Below are 20,480 nucleotides of genomic sequence, written 5' to 3' on the forward strand. Positions count from 1 at the left end.
TTTAACTAAACCATGATCATTGATATTTAAGCATATCAGAACTGTATAAATTGAGGACTGCCTGTAATCCTTTCAGTCTTTTTTTTTTTTTTTTTTTTTTTTGAGACAGAATCATACTCTGTTGCCCAGGCTGGAGTGCAGTGGTGCGATCTCGGCTCACTGCAACCTCTGTCTCCTGAGTCCAAGTGATTCTCCTGCCTCAGCCTCCCAAGTAGCTGGGATTGCAGGTACGTGCCACCATGCCCAGCTAATTTTTGTATTTTTAGTAGAGACGGGGTTTCAGCATGTTTGCCAGGCTTGTCGCGAACTCCTGACCTCAGGTGATCTGCCCACCTCGTCCTCCCAAAGTGCTGGGATTACAGGCTTGAGCCACCACACCTGGCCTCATTACAGTCTTTTGAACTGAGTTGGAGTCTGTTTCCTACTGGGACATGACTGGTAAAAGGGTGCAACTAACTCTCCAACGGAGTGGGAGAATAAAGAAAGCTGTGCAAAGTTTAGTCAATCTCTGCCACAGAGTCACAGAGCCAGCAATCAATGATCCTACCATGCAGGAATAGGTGGGTAGGAAGGTACTTAGGGGCATAGCACTCTCCTAGGTTCATGCTCTTTAAGAAGAGGCCTCTTGAGAGGGCTGATTCCAAAGCAAAGGCTGAGAGAGCCATGCTTAGGAACTAGAAATTTGTTGAAAAGGAACTAGGATTTAACCCAGCCGCACAATTGAAAACATTCTTCCTCTACTGAAAGACTCATAGGAGCAAGCTTTTGGGAACCAGGCGGATGAGTCATCATTTAGTCTTCAAGATCTTTTAATTCTCCTGCCCCCTAGTTTCCAGTTCCCTCCAACATTCAGGCTTTGGGTCTGCAATGGCTCCATGACACAAACTTCTAGTTGCTTCCCATTTGCTCTTTCCTTAAAGAGTTTAATTTAATTTGGGTGTCAAGGTAACTACTTAAAAGACTGCACTTCTCAGACTTCTCAGCCTTCCTTACAGCTACACACTGGAAAAAGTTCTGGCCTATGAGATAGGTATAAGGAAAAGAGAACACTCCTTAAAGGAAGCTGACTGGAGGCCAGGCACGGTGGCTCATGCCTGTAATCCCAGCACTTTGGGAGGCCGAGCCGGGCGGATCACCTGAGGTCGGGAGTTCGAGACTAGCCTGACCAACATGGAGAAACCCCGCCTCTACTAAAAATACAGAATTAGCTGGGCATAGTGGCACATGCCTGTAATCCCAGCTACTAAGGAGGCTGAGGCAGGAGAATCGCTTGAATCTGGGAGGCAGAGGTTGTGGTGAGCTGAGATCACACCATTGCACTCCAGCCTGGGCAACAAGAGTGAAACTCCATCTAAGAAAAAAAAAAAAAAAGGAAATTGACTGGACCTTTCTTACCCATTCTTCCTTTCTGAAGTGGGGATAATAATGGCTGGAGCTCCAGCAGCCATCATGGACCCTGAGGTGACCTCAAAGATGGAAGCTCCATGCTAGGATGGTAGAGTGGAAAAATAGAAGGAACTCTGATCTCCAATGACCATGAAGAGGCCAGACCAGCACTGGACTACCTGGCTCAAGTTTTCTGTCTTGTTTAAGTCTCTGTTTTTATTTTTTAAAATATATTTTATTTTATTATTCTTCTTTTTAAAGATGGGAGTCTTGCTATATTGCTTAGGCTGGTCTCAAACTCCTGGGCTCAAGCAATCATCCTGTTTCAGCCTCCTGAGTAGCTGGGATTACAGGAGCAGGCCATCATACCTGGCTAAGTCCCGGTTATTCTGGATTTTCAACCAAACCTAATCCTAGCTGATAAGCATGCCTACTTCCTACAGAAATTAACTGATTACACTAAGTTCTTCAACTCCAACCTCTGCTTCTTGTTAAAATCAATTTGAAACAACCAATCTGATTGTCACCAAACCTGGTTAGCGTGCATGGTACCACTGCTCAATGGTAGGAATTTCTTGAGGAAGACCATGGGAAGAGATATTCTAGGGCTGATGAGTTTTTTTCCAAAAGCCTAACCTAGGAGGCAGCTGGCTTCACATAAGTCTGGTTCCCAACCACTACATCTTGGAATCACCTGGGGAGCTTTAAACACTACCAGTGCCTGATTCTGCTCCCCAGAGATTCTGATTTAACCAGTCTAGAGTGCAGCCGGGGTACTGGGTTTTCTAGAAAGTAGTTCAGGTGATTTTACTGTCTGGCATGGCCTGAGAACCACTGACCTAACTTTCAATTTGGCCAGATCCTTATTAGTTCAGAGCCAACTGCATTGCCAGACTATCTTCCCTAGAGAATTGTCTTTCTTGTATAATAAGGAACTAGGTCACAGCTGAGCTCACTGTGTTTTTTTCCTACCCAGGTAAAGGTCATGCTTTTTGTTATCTCTTATGTAGGGGAGTTTCATTTCCAAAGCTTTTTCATCGGTACCATTGTTCCATGATCTTCATAATTGTGTGCCAAGCAGCAGGGCAGAGCCTTTACACAGGTGTAGTCCACAACAGCAGTGTGAGGGAGGGAATAAGCCCACCTGCCAGATGGGAAAACAGCCTCAGAAAGAGTGATCCTAAGCCTGGGTCACTGTGGTTCCCAGCGGATGATCTGTTCTTCACCTCCCGGTGCACATCTCTCATCATAGAAAGCTAGCCTGGCTCGTGGAAGCAGAGTATCTAGTAGCTTAACAGATGTGGACTCCAGGCCCTTCTCTGCTGCCTTCACTAATGGCCTTGGAGAGAATCATTCATAGGTGATTTGAAGTGATACAGTAACCACAGATAAACCAGCCATGGCTGACTTGAGAGGCTAAGAAACTTGTCTTCAGCTTTCATGTCTGTGAACTTGGCTCTGCTGCTCCTCCCATTTCAAATCATGCAGATGAAGAAACCACAGTTCAAACAGTGTGACTTCTCCAAGGCCACAAGACTAGAAGGTGGCAGAGCTGGAATCTAAATCTAGAGTTTCTTCCTGACCTAGTGTCACTGCCACTGACAACCTGGTTTAAGAAAACCCTAGAGGTTAGAGGAAGCCCTAGTTTCCTAACTTGCCTTTGGCCTAGCTGTGTGGCTTGCCTGTCCTCATCCAAAAAACATTTTCCTACCTTACTGTCCAATTTTCTCAACAGTGCAAACCAGGAGAGCTACTCTCAAAAGCAGCTCCATCCGTTTGTCTTTGAGCTCTTAAAAATGCCGAGTGTCCTGTCAGGTGGTAAACAACAACTCAAGAGCAGGCTGCAGGCAGAGTGCTTGGTGCATAGTAGGCACTCAATACTTACCAGGTGTTGATTTGGAGAAATGGTTTGCAGAAAGCTACTTCCTACTAAAAAAGTGAGACTCCTGGGCTCATTCTCTAGCAAGGTGTGTGACCATGGCTGATCACTTAGCCTCCCTCTACCTCAGTTTCTTCTTCTGAAGATTGCACTGGGCCAGACACGGTGGTTCATGCCTGTAATCCCAGCACTTTAGGAGGCCGAGGTGGGCGGATCACCTGAGGTCAGGAGTTCAAGACAACATGGTGAAACCCTGTCTCTACTAAATATACAAAAATTAGCCAAGCATGGTGGAGCACACCTGTAATCCCTGCTACTAGGGAGGCTGAGGCAGGAGAATCACTTGAAGCCAAGAGGCAGAGGTTGAATTGAGCCAAGATCACATCACTGCACTCCAGCCTGGGCAATAGAGTGAGACTCTGTCTCAAAAAAAATAAAAATAAAAATAAAAATAAAAATAAAAAAATGAAGGTTGCATTGATGTTTCTCCCCGGCTGTGTTCTCACATTGCATGAAACAACAGTGCCTTCTAGTGGAGAAAAAGGTTAGTTGTTTTGTGGGTTGTGCCATGATTTTCAGCTTGAAAGATTCATAAACCATGCTCATAGATGAGTCACCCACGAAAAGCAGGTGAGGTAGAGCTTACCATTAGGCCTCAGAATAGCCCTAGAAAATCTGAGTGGAAAATGTGTTTTTACAGGAGGCTGTACCACCAATCACAAATACACATCAATACACATCACTATCAACTCTCCTTTACAAATCTTTCACAATCACATCAAGAAAATCTTAAAAGTTTCTTCAAGATCCAGGAAGGACTTGATTTATATAGCAGATGGCATGTGGGCTTTGGAACGCAACAGACCTGTGCTGAAATTCCAGGCCCATCACTAAATGTTCTCACAAAAGTTATCTTTATACCTCATTTTCCTCAATTATGAAATAAGTTTAGTAATACCTCCCTCCTAGGTTTATGAGTATTAAATGTTGCCCAGCTCATGGTAAGGGGCTTTGGGGTCAGTGCAAACATTGTTAGTTTTGTTTTTATTAATATCTCCTTTTTATCTGTGCAAAGCCAAAATCAAAGGAAAAAGTGTCACCTGGGGGTCTAAGGCATTAGGGCCACACCAGCAGAGCAGTGTTTTCAGATGAGGCAAAGATGTGCATGTTTGCGCATGGAAGAGAAGATCGCTTTCCATGGGCCAGCTCCAACCGAGGCCTGAACCAGCCTTTCTCTCCCATACAACTAGTGCTTATTGCAGCAAAGGTCATGGTTTAGGGTGGGTGGGAGAGACATGGGGGAGTTACGGAAACAGTAAGACTGTTATTTGCAATGGTTCAAGCAGGAGACTTGAGCCCCACAGCAATGGAATTGGAGGAGAGGGAACAGATCAGAGAGTTTTTTGGGAAGCAAAAATCATAGAGTCCTGGTAATTACTTGGATCTCAAGTGTCTCAAGACAGACACTAAGTCACCTTTGATGCCCCACAGGTTTGGGGCTTGGGTAACTGGGCAGGTGAGGATCTTCACAGAGATGGTAAACTCAGGAAGAGGAGCAGATTTGAGTGGAAAAATCCTGAGTTCCCTTTTGGACATGTTGACGTAGGTGCCTAAGGGCTTCTAGATGGTGGTGTCTACCAGGCATCTGAACGTGTACACATTTGGGATTCAAGAGATAGCAATGGCCAATAGTCACTGCAGAAAATGAGATGGTCAGTGCAGGGGATGAGCCTTGATGGGCAGAGGAAACAGCCACCATTTCCATTCTACAAAATAGCTTTCTTATCTGGAAAGGATTCTACAAAAACATTGCTGAGAACAGTGGGTAGGATCTTGAACTCAGGGGTCTTAGAGATCATCTAATCCAAACTTCATTTTGCGGATGAAGAAACTGGGGGCCAAGATGCCCCACAGGCCTTCTCCAGGGTCCCACAGCCAGTACTGCCAGGACCAGTCTCAGGTCTCCCATGCACCCCTTTCTCCACACGGAGGGTCTCCATCTGTACTGCCTCCTTCCAGCTCTTCCTCCCCTTGGCTGGGATGGGCTGGGGTGAGGAAGGGTGAAGGAATGATCAGAAGGGAAAGGAGGAACAGGAACAGGCACAGCAGAGGTGGTGGGGTGAGGAGAAGAGAGCAAAACTCAGCCAGATCTGTGCACATGGCTCCCACACACTAGTGAAGACCAAGAGCTGACAGAAGGATCATTCCCAGAAACCACCTCCTCCTGCTTGGCCGTCCTCACAGATGCTGAGGGCAGCACTGTTCTCCAAGAAAGGGCTTAGGCCAGTGCCCCTCCAACTTAGTTTTCTAGCATTCCCCTAACACAATTACCGTTAGCACAATTGATAAAATCATCACAGGTCTATGACATATTTTTATAAACACAGTTAAACACTACTCTTAATCAGATGAATAGAGTTCTTAAAAATCGGCTCACATATCTAGCAGAATACAGCAGGATTCAGCATCAATAAGATTTCTATTTTTCACTTTTAGAGTTGTTAATGTTGAGAAACTTTGTTCAGATAAGTAAGTTGGTGAGACTGAAAGGAGTTTTGTTATAGCAGTGTCACTTAGTACTTGAGCTTCTAAGGTAAAGGTCAAAAGTGTTTTGTCAGGAGGGAGAGCATTAGGACAAATACCTAAGGCATGTGGGGCTTAAAACCTAGATGATGGGTTGATAGGTGCAGCAAACCACCGTGGCACATGTATACCCATGCAACAGACCTACACATTCTGCACATGTAACCCGGAACTTAAAGTAAAATAAAATAAATTGTTAAAAAGAAAAAAGTGTTCTGTCATTGGAAATTACTTTGTATGGTCTATCAGCTGAGACCTTGATTAAGCTCATCTTGGAGGTTAAAGGCAAAGGATTAGAAACCACTAAGTTTGCAAAAGGATTTTTCACATGGCCTTTTACTTAACACCTAAACCAATATTTCAATTCGTCTTCTGTTTGGCATCCCCAAGGTTTTTTACACACCGGGCCACACCCCATGGTAAGAGCAGGAAGGGTGAAGAGCTGGCCTTTCTTTTGTGAAAGGGAAAAGGGCGATTCCAAGACAGGAGGTGGGAAAGAAAGCCTGTTCCCCAGGCCTGCACCAAGGTAGCTCAATTTCTAGTAAGGAGTAATACAAAAGAAAAGAGTAACAGAAACTAAGTCACTTAAAACGATCATTGTTTGTATAACCCCTGGGAAATTCTCCAAAGTGTGTACCTCTGAGGCAGGGCAGGGACTAGTGAGATGAGTGAGGCATTCACCTGGGGCACAAAATTTAAGGGGATATCAAAACTCAGTAAGCAAGAGAAATAATATTTGAATGCAAATTTTTTAAAAATCAGAATTAATGTCCAAAAAATGGTGAACAAAATGTCAAAATTTTAAATAAAGACAAGTTTGGAGGACAGGTATACTCAATTCGAAGTACGCAGGTCTCAGCAGCCCAGATGTAAGCACATGGGTGGTAGATGAAAGATGGGTGATGATATTCTTGCCCATAGTGCCACCTGCTGCTAGAAGTGGAAAATGCCGACTGTCCTCCCAAAGAGTGTCACAGCAGTCGACCAGCTTCCATACTCACACGCAGAGGCATGGGTGCCCTCTTGTGGGCAGCCACCCAGTTCAGGAACTTTAAAAAAACCCTGTTCAGCCGTGCCCGGTGGCTCATGCCTGTAATCCCAGCACTTTGGGAGGCCGAGGCGGGTGGATCACAAGGTCGGGAGATAGAGACCATCCTGGCTAAGACGGTGAAACCCCGTCTCTACTAAAAATACAAAAAATTAGCAGGGCGTGGTGGCAGGCGCCTGTAGTCCCAGCTACTTGGGAGTCTGAGGCAGGAGAATGGCGTGAACCCAGGAGGCGGAGCTTGCAGTGAGCCAAGATCGTGCCACTGCACTCCAGCCTGGGCGAGAGAGGGAGACTCCGTCTCAAAAAACAAAAAACAGAACAAAACAAAACAAAACCCTGTTCACCTATATCCCACTAGAAAGCTGAGTGGGGGATGAAAAGAATCCAAGACTCCGAGTTACAAGATGTAGATTTCAGTCTAAGCTTTGCCTCTGGCTTGCTGAGGGGTCTGGAACATACCACATCACTCTTCTGAAGCAGTTTCTGGACTTATGCCAATGGATCTCATCACCTCCTCCAACAATTGTTGAAATCGTTGAATTTCAAGAGGTGCTTTCTGTGATGATGAGGAACAGGCTGCCTGGCATGAAGTATGTACATAGTTCTCTGTAAGCTGCCTCCCCCAACCACCCCATCTCCATCGATCAAATCAAACCATCATCCACTTATTATTACTGAAGGCAAGACACACTAGAAGACAGTCAGAGAGAAAAAGTTACTGCAGAAGCCTAGACAGTGGAGCACTGGCGGTGGCTGAAGGGTAAGGAAGACTCCCCCAGGAGGGGTCACTAGAGCCAGGCCCACGATGGCTGGGTGGGCCAGGTCAGGCAAAGAGCTGGCCAACAGCCTCTGAGGACCACTGGGCCACTTCTCTGATGTGTTATTTCAGTGACGTTCTGGCCACATGAAGCAAGCATTGCAGTGGTGGTGGAAAGGCCAAGGCCTTTGGAAACAGCCCTGGGTTAAATCCCGGCTCTGCTACTTACTAGCTTCAGGACCAGTGGAAGTCACCAAACCTCCCTGAGTTTCGACTCACTTTGCTTATTTTAAATGGTGATAATAGCACAGCTTGTCCTGGGTGGATCAGGTGAAATAAGACAACGTATTTAAAATGCCTGCGGCTGGACCCCTGAGCAGCTTTTTGTGAAGAGTGAGAAGGAAAAGGAAGCACGGTTCGGGCAGTGCTGGCCGTCGTATTTGGCTCCCGGGATGTCCTGAGGAAGAAGGGGAATGCCCATCTCCCCACTCCCCGCCGACCCCATAGCAAGACTCAGCATGTCAGTGCCTCCCAGAAATAGATCTACAGCAGGAGGGGTCAGCGGTGGGGGCATCCCCCTAGAAATGGGGCTGGGGGTGGGGGCGATGCTGGATTCCAGCAGATGGAAACGATTCTGCAAAAAGAAGCCTGGAGCTTTGAATAGGGCTATAACGTAAATAAAATATCGTGTCAGTGTTAGTTTCCTGGCTTTGGTAACTGTGCTGTGCTTAGCAGCAGACCGGGGGGTTTTCATCTCCCTATTCTTTCCCTCCTTCTTCTCCTCAGTCCTCCGCTCATTCCCACCCTCCTGTGGCATGAAGCGCGTGTGCTCAGCTCGCCTTCCTTCACCTCCTCGCTTCTCGCCTACTTCATCACGGAGGGAGCTTTCGGCCCGGCTCCTGGGGCCTCCTCCCCGCCCCGCGGACACAGCACAGACTGCGGCACCTCTCCTCTCCGCGAAGCTGCACCAACTTTATTTGCAAAAAGAGGCTCCAAGCGCACGGAGGGGATGGGGGCTGCAAGGTCTCCACCCTCCTCCCGGACTGCCGCGGCCCCCGCCCTCCTCCTGGACCCCCACGGCCCCCGCCCCGCCGGCTACACGATCCCGAACTGGCAGATGTAGGGCAGCTGATCGCGGCAGCGCTTGTCGAACCACTTGCCATTGGCCGCGCCTGAGAGGACCGCGCAGTTCTCGGTCTTGCCGCCGTCGGGTTGCGCGGTGATCTCAGTCTCCCAGTTCTTGTAGGCGATGCGGGCGCCGGTCATGTCCACCCAGGTGCCCTCGGCCGCCATGTCGTTGAGGCCCAGCCAGATCTCGGCCTCGTTGCCCACGCTCTGGCGCAGGTACTCATACAGGGCGTCATTCTCCGAGCCAGTCTGAGGAGTGCCCAGGGTGCCCCCGCGCGAGATGCAGTCCTCGCTGGCCTCGTGGAAGGTCTTCGTCTGGGTGAAGGCCAGAAAGCATTTCATGTGCACCTTGGTCCCCTTCAGGCAGACTGGGAGTGGGGAGAAATGGCTGTCACCGAAGGTCCCCATGTTCCCCAGGCAAAGAGCCAACCGCCCAGGCCAGGCCCACCGTCCTCCATCCCGTCCCGTTTATCCCATCAGTCCTGACAGCCCTTAGACCCAGGCAAAAGGGGTCCTGATGGTTCCTGCACTTTGAGGACCTGGCTGTGGTGGCCACTGCGGTACAGATCCAGATCCCCACTCAGGAGGTCTTGGTGCTCCCGCGTCTGGGAGCAAAGGCAGCCCTTGTGCTACAAAAGCACCCAGCCCCAGCTGACACCCCTTCCCAGGCCCCCACCTCAGTCATTTCTGGCCTTTACCCACCCCATCTCCTTGGGTCACAGAGGCTGGCCTTGTGCCTGCACTGCAGCTCAGCTCTCCCTCTGCCCACTTCCTCTTCCCCCCGCCCCCACATGTGTGGCTCCTAGGGCTCACCCTAAAAATTATCTCTGTCTCAGAGTCAGCTTCCCAGGGAGCCCAGCCACAGCCACCTGCTCTGGTTCTCCTTCCTCCATGCCCCTCCCTAAGATCAAGCAGCTTGCAGGGCCAGGGCACCTGCCCACCTACAGCCTAGGCCACACTTCAGGTACCCAGGGCCCCAAATCCCTACCCAAACAGCCCAAGCAAGCTTCCAGGGCCTGCCAAGTGCCTTTTGCAGGGTCAGTTCTCCTGAGGGCTGGTAGGGTGGGGCTGGGAGGATAGAGCTGAGACTGCAAGAGAGAAGACAGGAAGTGCTGGGCACAGGCTGTGGTCAGAGGCCAGCGATCAGGCAAGGGACTCTGAGGTGTCCACAAATTCTCAGTTTGAGCCTGGCCCCGAAGGTTGTGATCAAGGCACATATTTGGTCAAGTTAGGAGGATAGAATCTATTTTTGTTTTGCAGTTTGCATTTTCAGCTTGATTTCTAGCTGAAATATCTAGACATACTCTGATTTCTCTTGAGATCGTATAAATCGTTCACCTTTTACTAAAGATTTCTGTGGAAAGGAATACCTTGACAGACAGGTGTATGTCTGCATTTGTCCTCTTGCTGGTGACCCCACCACTTTTGGGGATGTCTGCACTCCCCTCTATCCATTCCCACTCAGTTACTTCCATTTCACTCAACAAATATCAATGGACAGCATCCCAGTGTCCCCATAGGCATCTGACACCACATCGGACTTTAAACATGGGGCCTGAAGCATTACAGAGGTGTCTACCCACAGACTCTGCCCCAAGTCAGCTGCCCTACCTCATGCTATCCTACAGCTTAGCCTAGCGGCCTTCATTGCCTTTCCTTCCTGCTGGGAACACTGACCTGCTACCTAGACCTTTGTTGGGGATGAAGGACTCACTGCCCTGGCTGCCGGGAATGCTGCAGGAAGACAGTCCTCAGCTCTCAGCCTCCTGCCAAGGACTGCCTCAGCAGAAGACAGCCATCTCTTCCAAGGCCATGCCCCTCCCTAGAGCAGCCTACACCCAAGACTGACCCATAAGCCCTCTTGCCCCAACTCAGGACAGTGTTGAAGGGTCATCCCGTCATCAGGGCTCCCTGAAGTCAGCTGAGGCTTTCATGGCACCACAGTACAGCTCGACTTCTCCCTCTGCCCACTCCTGCTTCCTTCCATCCCTTCCCTAGCACAGGGGTTGATCCTGAGGGTATCTCCTGATAAGTCTCCTGTGGGTTAAACTCCATCTCAGAGTTGCTTCCCAGGACCCTCACCCAAACCTCCCTCCAACACATAGGTAGTCCTCGGTCAATGCTACTTCTTGTGATACTATCATTGCTGCTAACATTTTGTTTGCTCTGGTCTGGCTATTCATGATCCTGTCGATTTATGCTAGTCCTCCACACCTCTGCTCCTGCCCTGCCATCTGCTTGGAATCAACCCTCTTTATCTTCTCTGATTCCTACACATCTTTCAAGGGCTCAAGTGATTCCATGAATATATTGAGGTTCCCAGGGAGCAGGACCCTGGCTGGGTCACCTCTGCCTCCTTGTGCCTGGCAGAGATGTACCAGGTGGGAACCTCCCATGTGTGTGCTGGTTGGAGGAGGGAAAGGTTGCCCCCTGATTCCTTCAACTCTTTGGTTAGGTCAACAGAGTTCTGGAATGCTTTGGGTGGGTTTATTGACAAGGTGATCTTTGGGTTGTGAGGACAATGAACAGGAGAAGGCCCCAAGAAGGCCAGCAGCTTCCTAGAAATCAGCAGACATGGGGGAGGTGCTTTGGGCCTCCATATGTCATGAACTTTTTGCAGGGAGGTCCCCACCTCATCACCTCACCCCAGGTGGCAATTGATGCCTGGGTTACATTGACTTTGCACAGCACAGAGCTTAGACATGAGAGAGACTTTAGAGTTTACCCTGCCTACCTTACAGATGAGGAGAGTGAGGCTCAGAGTGGCACTGGGCTCATTCTAAACATTCCCTCTGTGCCAGGCACTGTTGCCTCCAAATCCCTTCTCTCTTGTCCACCTCCACTATAGAGGTTGGAAAAGCTACATTCTTGCATTCTCAGATGCTCTTAAAGCTGCAGGTGGCCATATGATAGATTTCTGGTCCATGAGATGGAAGTGGAAGACTACTTTCCCTATAAACGAGACAGATGTGGTTGGGCTACTCTTCCTCCTTCTTGCCTTGAATGCACTCATGATGCCCGGAGTTGGGGCAGCCTTCTGGAGACCATGAGGTGAAACTTCTGAACAAAAACTTATAACTACCTACTTGCAGACTTACTTTTTGTTTAAGCCACTGATAGGTTTTCTATTACATGAAGTCAAAAACACCTCTGGAGATGCTCCCTTTCTCAAGCACTCTCTTCCTACCTGCCATGCCAAGCAAGCTGTCCAAAGTCACATGTTTGTCCTTCCTTCAACAGAGATTGACTGAGTGTTGCTATGTGGCAGGCACTATGCTGGGCAGGGTAGTGGAAAAGACAAGGGCAATGAAAAGCAAACACGGCCCCTGTGTTCTCAGGGCTTACTATAGTCTAGTGGAGGCAGCAGACACAAATCAGCAAATGAGTGTATCATTACAGACTGCAGTCAATGTAATAAAAGAAAGGACACTGTTCTGGGAGAGCTCATAACTGAGGAGCTGATAGAGATGAGGGATTAGTGACTCCTGAGAAGGTAATGCTGGAGGTATTTATTAGGCCCAATGTGATAAAAGAAAGGACACTGTTCTGGGAGAGCTCATAACTGAGGAGCTGATCGAGATGAGGGATTAGTGACTCCTGAGAAGGTAATGCTGGAGGTATTTATTAGGTGGATCTTGGGGGAGCAATTCAGTCTGCCCAAACAGCACATGCAAAGGCCCTGTGGTGGGAGTGCAGAAGGATGGCAGTGTGAATGCTGAAGGAAAGCAAGTGAGTGGGAGGGAGTGTGTAAAACTGCCCAGTGAGAAGTTTGTTGGGGGTTTCTGAGGAGGCAGGTGGGGAAGGGAAGGCCTTGCAGATGGATGGGCCTTGGTCACAAAAGCAACAGGTGAGAGAGTGGCTGTGGATGCAAGGTGGTTTATAGATTTGCTGAGGAGTCAAGGTGATTCCCAGCTGATAACTTGAGGGGCAGCGTAGCAGGGCTAAGTGAGGCTCTGCTCCTTTCGGCTGTCACAAGGTCCTTACTTCTCAGTGGAAAATAAGGGTGAGGATGTAGTAACAGGACCACTGCATGGGTGTGCTGTGAATGAGTTAACATGCATCAAGTACTCAAACAGTGCCAGAATGTAGTGGGCTCACATGTAAATAGTCATCAGTATTGTGAGTCTGTGTTCTCCATGGAATGGAAGGTGAGGTCACATAAAGGTAGGTAAATCGGAGATATGTGGAAAATGCAGACGATATGACAGGAACATGGGGAGTGAGAAACAATAGGCTGCCAGGTAGGCTGGCCAGAAGGCATGACCTCACCATGCGCCTGGGCCCTGTTCTTGGTGATTCTGTGCACCCTCCCTCAGCTGACTAGTGCAAAGCCAGGAACACCAAGGCCCAGCTTGGCACTGGGCAGGCTGCCTCCATTCAACTCTTGCTCTGCCACGAGTCAACTAACCAGCCAGGTGAGTAAGAGCCAGGTTCAGGACCTGTCTATGCCTCAGTTACTCCATCTTTAAAATGGAGCTGACAAATCCCACCTCAGCAGAGTTATGATTAAGAGAGACAGTGTCAGCAAAGCTGCTGACACACACAGTGTGGAGCTCCCTGGGGCTGCGGAGGCCAGCTGAATGAGGGGCTCCTGGGAGCTTTGTTAGGGTGGGCCACTACCTCTGCCCCATCGAGCGCTCTGGGGTCACTTCTCGTGGGCAGTAGTGGATTCTTGCTGGAGAACTTTTTGTCTTCTTGGGACATCCCCACTTCCACACCACCCAGCTGTGGCCAGAGATTTGGCCGAGCACATCTAGGTGGGTTTTGCAGACACGTGTCAGGGGATCTCCCCGAGAGAAAGAGGTGGGGCTCCCTGAACCTGGTGCCTTCACCCATAGGCCTGGACTAATGGAGCCAGGACCCTGATGCTGACCAGAGGCGAGAAGCGCGTTGCTGGCTGCTGGCCTGGGCCCTTCTCTCAGACGCTCCTGCCCAGAGAGGCCACTGCCTGCACTCACCCGTCTGCAGGGCCTGCTGCTCCTTCAGCAGGGCCACCTCCTGGGCCAGGGTGTCCAGACGGCTCTTGAGCTCCTCAAACATCTTCATGTTCACAACATCTGAAGCAGAAGGAAATATGAGGGTGAGGCAGGGACTGAGCAGGAAGGATCCTACCTTAGCTGTAGAGGGATGAGAGGAAAAGACTCCCCTCAACCTTGATATCTTGGGAAACTTTCTCTCTCTCTCTATCCCTGCTGATGGTAGTCTAATCAACCACTTGTGACTTCTGCCAGGGGGCCCATCCTTCACTTGCTCCTGTGCTGAATTTGTTTGTGATTGTTGCTGGGGATCAGATGGGGCTGGGATTAGCAGATGCTGGGGTGAGGTTGTAGGCACAGGCTTCAGTGATCCCCCACCACCCAGCTACCTTATCAGCTCCAGGGAAGAACGCAGCACAGGAAGCAGAGCAGGAGCCCTCGAGAGGCCCCCAGGTTCACTTCCCCAGGCTGGAGGAATGCGACACAGACCAGCAGGCACTCCAGCCTGGGGCACGCATATACAGGGCTTGGAGGTGCCACAGACACGGGTGGCCTGGGCGAGCTGCTCAGCCTCTCTGGATTTGGTTCCTTCATGTGTGAAGTGGATGATGACAGCCCCACCTCCTAGGACTCTGGAGAAGACCAAGAGAAACGAAGCACAGAGCTGCCTACCTCAGTGCTTGGCTGAGTATGTGCCCATCACACCTACTAATAAGGTGAGGGCAGAAGGAACCCAGGTTTTCCACTCTTACAGACGAGGCCAGGCTCCGGGCTAAGCCGTTCTACATGTCACCCCATGTGATGCTCATAATCAACCCTATGACACAGGTAACGTGTCATTCTATACCACCAGCATTTCACCACGAGGAAACCCAGGCTGCCCTAAACCAACTAGCCGAGGATGGCAGAGCCAGCAGCTGGCAGGGCTGGCCTGGAACCCAGGTGCACATGGCTCCGAAGCCATGCTCTTCCCCACCTTCCCCATGGCACACAAACGGATTCCTAACAGGAGCTGTCCTGCTGGCAGCCAGTCATGTAAGAGTCAGCAGGGGCAGGCGGGGAAGCATATTTCTATGTGTGTGTAAGTTGAGGGTGCGGGGAAGCATATTTCTATGTGTGTGTAAGTTTAGAGCTCCTGGGGCGGACCCTGATCTTTCTGAAACCCAGGGCTTCAGGAAAGGCTGCACTCAGCTTGGGGAAGTGGGTGGGGAAACACTTTAATGGTCCATTTGGCTGTGTCTGCATACATTCCACACTCACAAAGAGTGAGATCAGAGCCTTCGTCCATCCATAAGATGCCTTTGCAGAAGAATCACAGGCAAGACACATGCTTGTGTATACAGAAATTAGTGATGTAACTTACCAAACAGGAGGAAAAACACCCTGATGAGCAAGGCAAAAAAAGGGAGAGTTTGGGGCTGGCAAAGTAGCCTGAGGTCATGTGTGCCTCACACAGAGACTGCCTCCACCAGTTATAGCAGCACTGTACCCAGTCATGTGATGTACCAGCATAGGGTGCCATGTGAGGCTGTGCAAGGGGGCACTGAAGAAGGGCATTCTGCTGAGGGACACAAGAAGGCCCATTTGTCTCCTAAGCCTTGCCCTGGCTAGATCGGGTCAGACCAGAAAAAGAGATGCCTTTCTATAATTTGTCACTTTAAAGGAGGTACCTTTTGTAATTTGCACCAAGGTGCCCATATGTGCAAAGTTTCCTCCAGGGACTGTCCAAGGAACAGGAAGCTACTCTCATTAGGCCCCACCTGAGGAAGCTGTGGGAGTACGTGTCTCTACGGCCCCGGGCAAAGTCAGGAGGCCTTTGGGCTGGCCCACTCTCTGAGCCTCAGGTTTCCTCTGCGTGGTGTTGGAATGCATGCCCTCCAGGTTCCCCCAGTTCCCTGTCCTAAAGGCCTGCGACTCCTATGAGGCCACCCTTCCCTCCGGAGCTTCCCTGCCAGGTGTGACCATGTGGCTCTACGAACAGATGAGCTCCCAGAAGTACTCTAGGCTCCCCGCTTCTCACCCACCCTGAGGGCCAGGACAAGGACTTAGCATATGCTGGCATTCCCTTCCTTTGCCAGTCCTGCCACTTGCTCTCCCCCTCTTGGCCCTGGCACCAACTGGTCTCCTTTGGCATGACCGTCCCTTCTTTGGACTTTCTCCCGTACTTTTGGGCACCAGCTCTGCAACTAGATTGCTCCTGGGATTCTCATTCCTGGCTGCTCCTAGGAATCCCTGAAGACCTTTGGAAAAAGCAGATGCTAAATTCACCAAGATCCCTAAACCAGCATTTCCAGGGGTAGGGCCCAAGCACCTGAATTCTTAATTTTTATTTTATTTATTGATTTATTTTTGAGACGGAGTCTCACTTACTCTGTCACCCAGGCTGGAGTGCAGTGGTGCAATCTTGGCCCATTGCAACCTCTGCCTCCCAGGTTCAAGCAATTCTCCTGCCTCAGCCTCCCGAGTAGCTGGGACTACACGTGCACACCACTACACTCAGCTAATTTTTGTATTTTTAGTAAAGACAGGGTTTCACCATGTTGGCCAGACTCATCTTGAACTCCTGGCCTCAAGTGATCCTCCCACCTTGGCCTCCTAAAGTGCTGGGATTACAGGCTTGAGCCACCACGCCTGGCCAAGGTACCTGGATTCCAATGTATCTCCCAGATGATGTTGATGCCTGAGTGAGAACCACCATGGTTCATGTCTTAAGAGCAGAGACCGTGTTTCTCTGCTGTGTGCCCAGCATATAGACTGGTCCCTACGTGGAGAAAGAGCTCTATAAGTGCCTGCCATGTAGGTGGGCGGGAGACTGCCATGGGTTTCAGAGAGAGGCAGGGCCTGGGTGGCTGTTCTGTCGGCCTGTAGCCCTGGAACTCCGGGGGCCCCTTCTATGGAGACTACATAGGGCCAGGGTTCAAGTGTGACAGTTGGACAGGACCAAGGCATCACGTGCTCTGATCCTTTTTTTTTTAACATGAGTTTAACAAGATTTACATAATTATATTAATACTGAATCTTTGGTAAACTTGAAAAGCTGGTGATGGTTTTCCACATTCAAAATTTCTATGATTTTCCTTTGGAGCTGCATCTTTTACAAAGGCTGTCCCTTGGTGGCGATTTTGGCTAATGCTCGTAGACGTAACTATGTACGGTATTGTCTTCTCTTTTTAAATGAACATTTTGTGGAAGGTAATATACACACATAATTTTTTAAAATCCAAACAGTTAAAAAAGCTGGTGTCTTTCCCAATTGAGACTGCCCCCAGCCCCTGGTTTTTCTTCCCAGAGGTAATCACTGTTACTCACTCTTGTGGATCCTTCCAGAAAGAACTTATGCATATACAAGTAAAAATGTATTCTTATATAAATCCCTTTTTCAAAGCAAATGTCAGCATCATATCCATTCTCTTTTGAACGTTTCTTTGTTCACTTTGTAAACTGCATCTTGAAGATGATTTTTTATCAGCAGCCAGATTTGCCCCATTCTTTGTCACAGCATTGTGAGGCCCCATGGCCCCAATGTCCCTTTACGCACTGCACTAGTTCCTGGCCAGTGGGCAACTGTCCATTTATGAAGAGCCCTGGGAGGGCCTAAGGGAGGCCCCCACAGCCCCTTCTTTCCTTTTCTGTGCCCTTAGTCCTAGTTGCTTGTTTCTCTGCCTCAGTCCCCACCCTCATCCCCTTGGACTCTCTTCTAGCCTCTGCTCCCTGTGGGGGTGACAGCCCCGTCCATTGCCATGGCATTCTGCCGATGTTGTCTCAACACAGCCTGGGGTGACCTCACTGCAGGCGGGGCTGCAAGGGCAGGTCTTGCTGTAGCCAAAGCAACCAAGGGACACCCCAATCCCCAGAGGCTACAGAGGAGAGCAAAGCTGCTTCTGGTGGACTAGTCTGAGTTACATTTTTGTTTCCTGAAGGCTGTTGTACGCTACGGAAATGAGAATTCATTTCTTCCTTTTCTTTTCCCTGTGCATCAAGCAACAAGTGAGGTGACTTTATATATTTTGTATCATGAAATCTTCATGAGAAGTCTTTGAACAAATACCACTGTCCCCATTTTACAGATGAGAAAACAGGTTGGAAGACTCCAAAACCCAGCCTGTGCAGCTCTCCCTGGTGAGGGCTGAGCGCCACCAGACTCCCAGACCAAAGGTTTGGTTTCTTTAAAATATTGGGGATGAGGGGAGGAGAGCAGAGCAAAGATCCGTTTGGATGATCTGGAAGGTTCTTCCCAACTCTAAGGGTCAGGGATTCTTATGATTCTGACAACCAACTCTGCTATGAGAGAACTCCCCCAAGCCCCAAAGCCCACTTTACTCAAGTTCCCTAGATGACTCGAAAGGAGGAAAATGAAGGAAAGGAGCATGAAGACACACTAAGGAGAGGGGGACCTGCTCCCTGGAAGATGGCACAGGGCCCTGTCCCCCTCCTTACCTTTCTTGGCATTTACAATCTTCTTGGGCTTCTGGGTTGGTGGCTCGGTGGTGACCTGGGTCAGGAGGGAGAAGAGGCAGAGGAGGAGGTAGGCACCCCAGAGCTCCATGCTGCTGCGCGGGCGGGGGCTGCTGCTTCCTGCAGTGGGTCTGGGTCCGAATGCAGTGACAGCCACGGCCCAGGCTGCACGTCTTAAGGCAGCAGCCAAAGGACCTCTGTCCAGGAAACCCTCCCCAACTTGGCTGCAGGCGTGCCAAAAAAAAAAAAAAAAAACACGAAAGCCTGCAGAAGGATGAAGGCCTGAGGGCCACAGAGCCTCGCTGCCCAGGGAACACCCACGCAGCATCCTGGCCCTGCCTTCTAGAAAGGAGCACTTATTTCCTAGGATTCTGAGAAACACACAGTGGTTATCGTCACATCTGTGGAGCAGCTACCTTGGGTAGGGGCTAAGGCTGGCTGTTCACTGACATTAACTCACAGAAGCTTCACACCCAAACCATGAGGGAAGCACTGTCCTTTCCCCATTTTACCATTGAGGAAATTGAGGCTCGGTGAGGTTAGGGAACTTGCCCAGGCTACCCAGCTGTCACAGGGCAGCAATGCCCCCTTATAGGGTGATCTGGGGCTGGCTGTCTGATTGGTTTAGAATATTTGTTATGATAATTTTGTGGCTCTGTCTCCATGTACTTGATGCATTTTTTGGTTAAAAAATCCAAGAGATTCCTTCCCTTCTTGTCTTCCCTTTCTCCTGAGTCCTGTCCTAAAGCCACAAAGTGGGGCATAGCAAAGGTGGGGGAGGGAGAAGCCATGGTGCCCCAGAGGTACCAGAGGATGTGGGGAGAATGTGCCCTCAAGGGGTGGACTGGTGTGGGGTGTGGAAACCCAGCAGGGTGGAGGGAGCATCCCGGGGAAAGCAAAGGCCCTTCCTGGAGTGCCAGAGTCCAAGTGAGGCAAGGAGGGGATCCATGTGGGAGAGAGGCTGGTGGCAGAGACAGGAGATTGGTTACACACAGGGATAATGATCAAATAAATCTACTGAAGACAGTGGGAGTTAGGTTTCCTATTGTCAGAGAAGGAAGTCATGTATATGGAGAGAAAACTAGAATGAATCCTGTGGTGTGGGATTAAAATCAGAATGATCAGTGTATCCTTGTGGCCTTGAATACATAAAGATAAATCCATAAATATAGACAGAAATGTGTGTGTCTAGTCCCCACCGTCACCGGGGAGCCTGGAGCAGCCAGCCCCGCATAGCCTGGAGCACTCCTAGCACCTGAATACTGGCTTCTGAATATGACTTTCCACTAAAGGAACCAGAGCACCTTGGAGAAACGGCTGACTGGGAAGTAGGAGTGGGGTGCAGAAAATGAGCCCGGAACTTGTTGTTTTGCCAGAAAACAAGGAAGTGCTTAATGAATAATGGGAACATGTCAGTAGGACACAGAGCCAGCTTGAAGGAGCCTTCGGTGGTCAGAATCAGGGACAATTTGAGCACCAACATAGTGACAGTAACAGATGGGAAACCACCAGGGCACACAGATATAAGTAAGGAAATGCATTGAAAGTCTGATGTTCTTCAGTGGGATGTTTACATAGTCTCAAAGTATCTGCCCACAAAATACTTATCCATTCCAGAGAGAAAAAGAGCAATTTCATGGTGAAGAAGGCTGGCAGACATCACCTCATCCGTGACCAAAGTAAACATCAACAATGGGACCAATAAAAAGCTTGCAGCACCTGGGGGGTTGCAGCGAGAATGTGGCATCACTCCATAGGACTCCGGCCAGAGAGACATCAGACAATCCCAAATGGAGGGGCGTTCTGCAAAATGACTGCCAGTAATTTTCAAAGCTCCTGGCTGAGGAAGTGTTTCAGGCTGAAGGAGACTGAAGACACAGAACAACTAAATGCAATATGTGATTCTGGACTGGACCCTCCATTCTCAAGGATGCAATTGGGACAACCAGAGAAATCCGATGAGGTCTGAGGAGCACATAGCAGTGATGTGTTGTCACATGCTGCACCATGACAGTTCAGTCAACAACAGGCCACATATATGATATGGTTCCATAAGACTATAACGGGGCAGAAAAATTCCTAACACCTAGTGATGTCGTAAAGGGTTGTAAAGTCATAGTGCAACTCATTACTCCCAAGTTTGTGGTGATGCTGGTGTAAACAAACTTACTGCCGGTCATAGTGAAGTACAGCATATAAGGTTATGTTAGCACATAATATTTGATTTTGTTAGTCCATTTTCACACTACTCTAAAGAACTGCCCAAGA

The 20,480-nt window shown here is 49.4% G+C and overlaps 1 protein-coding gene across 2 annotated transcripts; it reads right to left on the reverse strand.

The window, feature by feature from the left end:
* Positions 1–8,601: 8,601 nt before the first annotated feature.
* On the reverse strand, positions 8,602–18,433 carry CLEC3B (C-type lectin domain family 3 member B). Of its 2 annotated transcripts, none has more exons than XM_054479735.2 (3): positions 18,195–18,433; positions 13,740–13,838; positions 8,602–9,149 (listed from the first exon to the last, which is right to left on the reverse strand). In XM_054479735.2, exons 1-3 carry the CDS (start codon positions 18,301–18,303, stop codon positions 8,749–8,751), a joined length of 609 nt encoding a protein of 202 aa, XP_054335710.1. In that variant the 5' UTR covers positions 18,304–18,433; the 3' UTR covers positions 8,602–8,748. The 2 variants fall into 2 exon arrangements, with proteins under 2 accessions (XP_054335710.1, XP_054335711.1); XM_054479736.2 differs by lacking the exon at positions 18,195–18,433 and adding an exon at positions 14,430–14,562.
* Between the last annotated feature and the right edge of the window lie 2,047 nt (positions 18,434–20,480).

The sequence above is a fragment of the Pongo pygmaeus genome, chromosome 2 (assembly GCF_028885625.2).
Source record: "Pongo pygmaeus isolate AG05252 chromosome 2, NHGRI_mPonPyg2-v2.0_pri, whole genome shotgun sequence".
Lineage (NCBI taxonomy): Eukaryota > Metazoa > Chordata > Mammalia > Primates > Hominidae > Pongo > Pongo pygmaeus.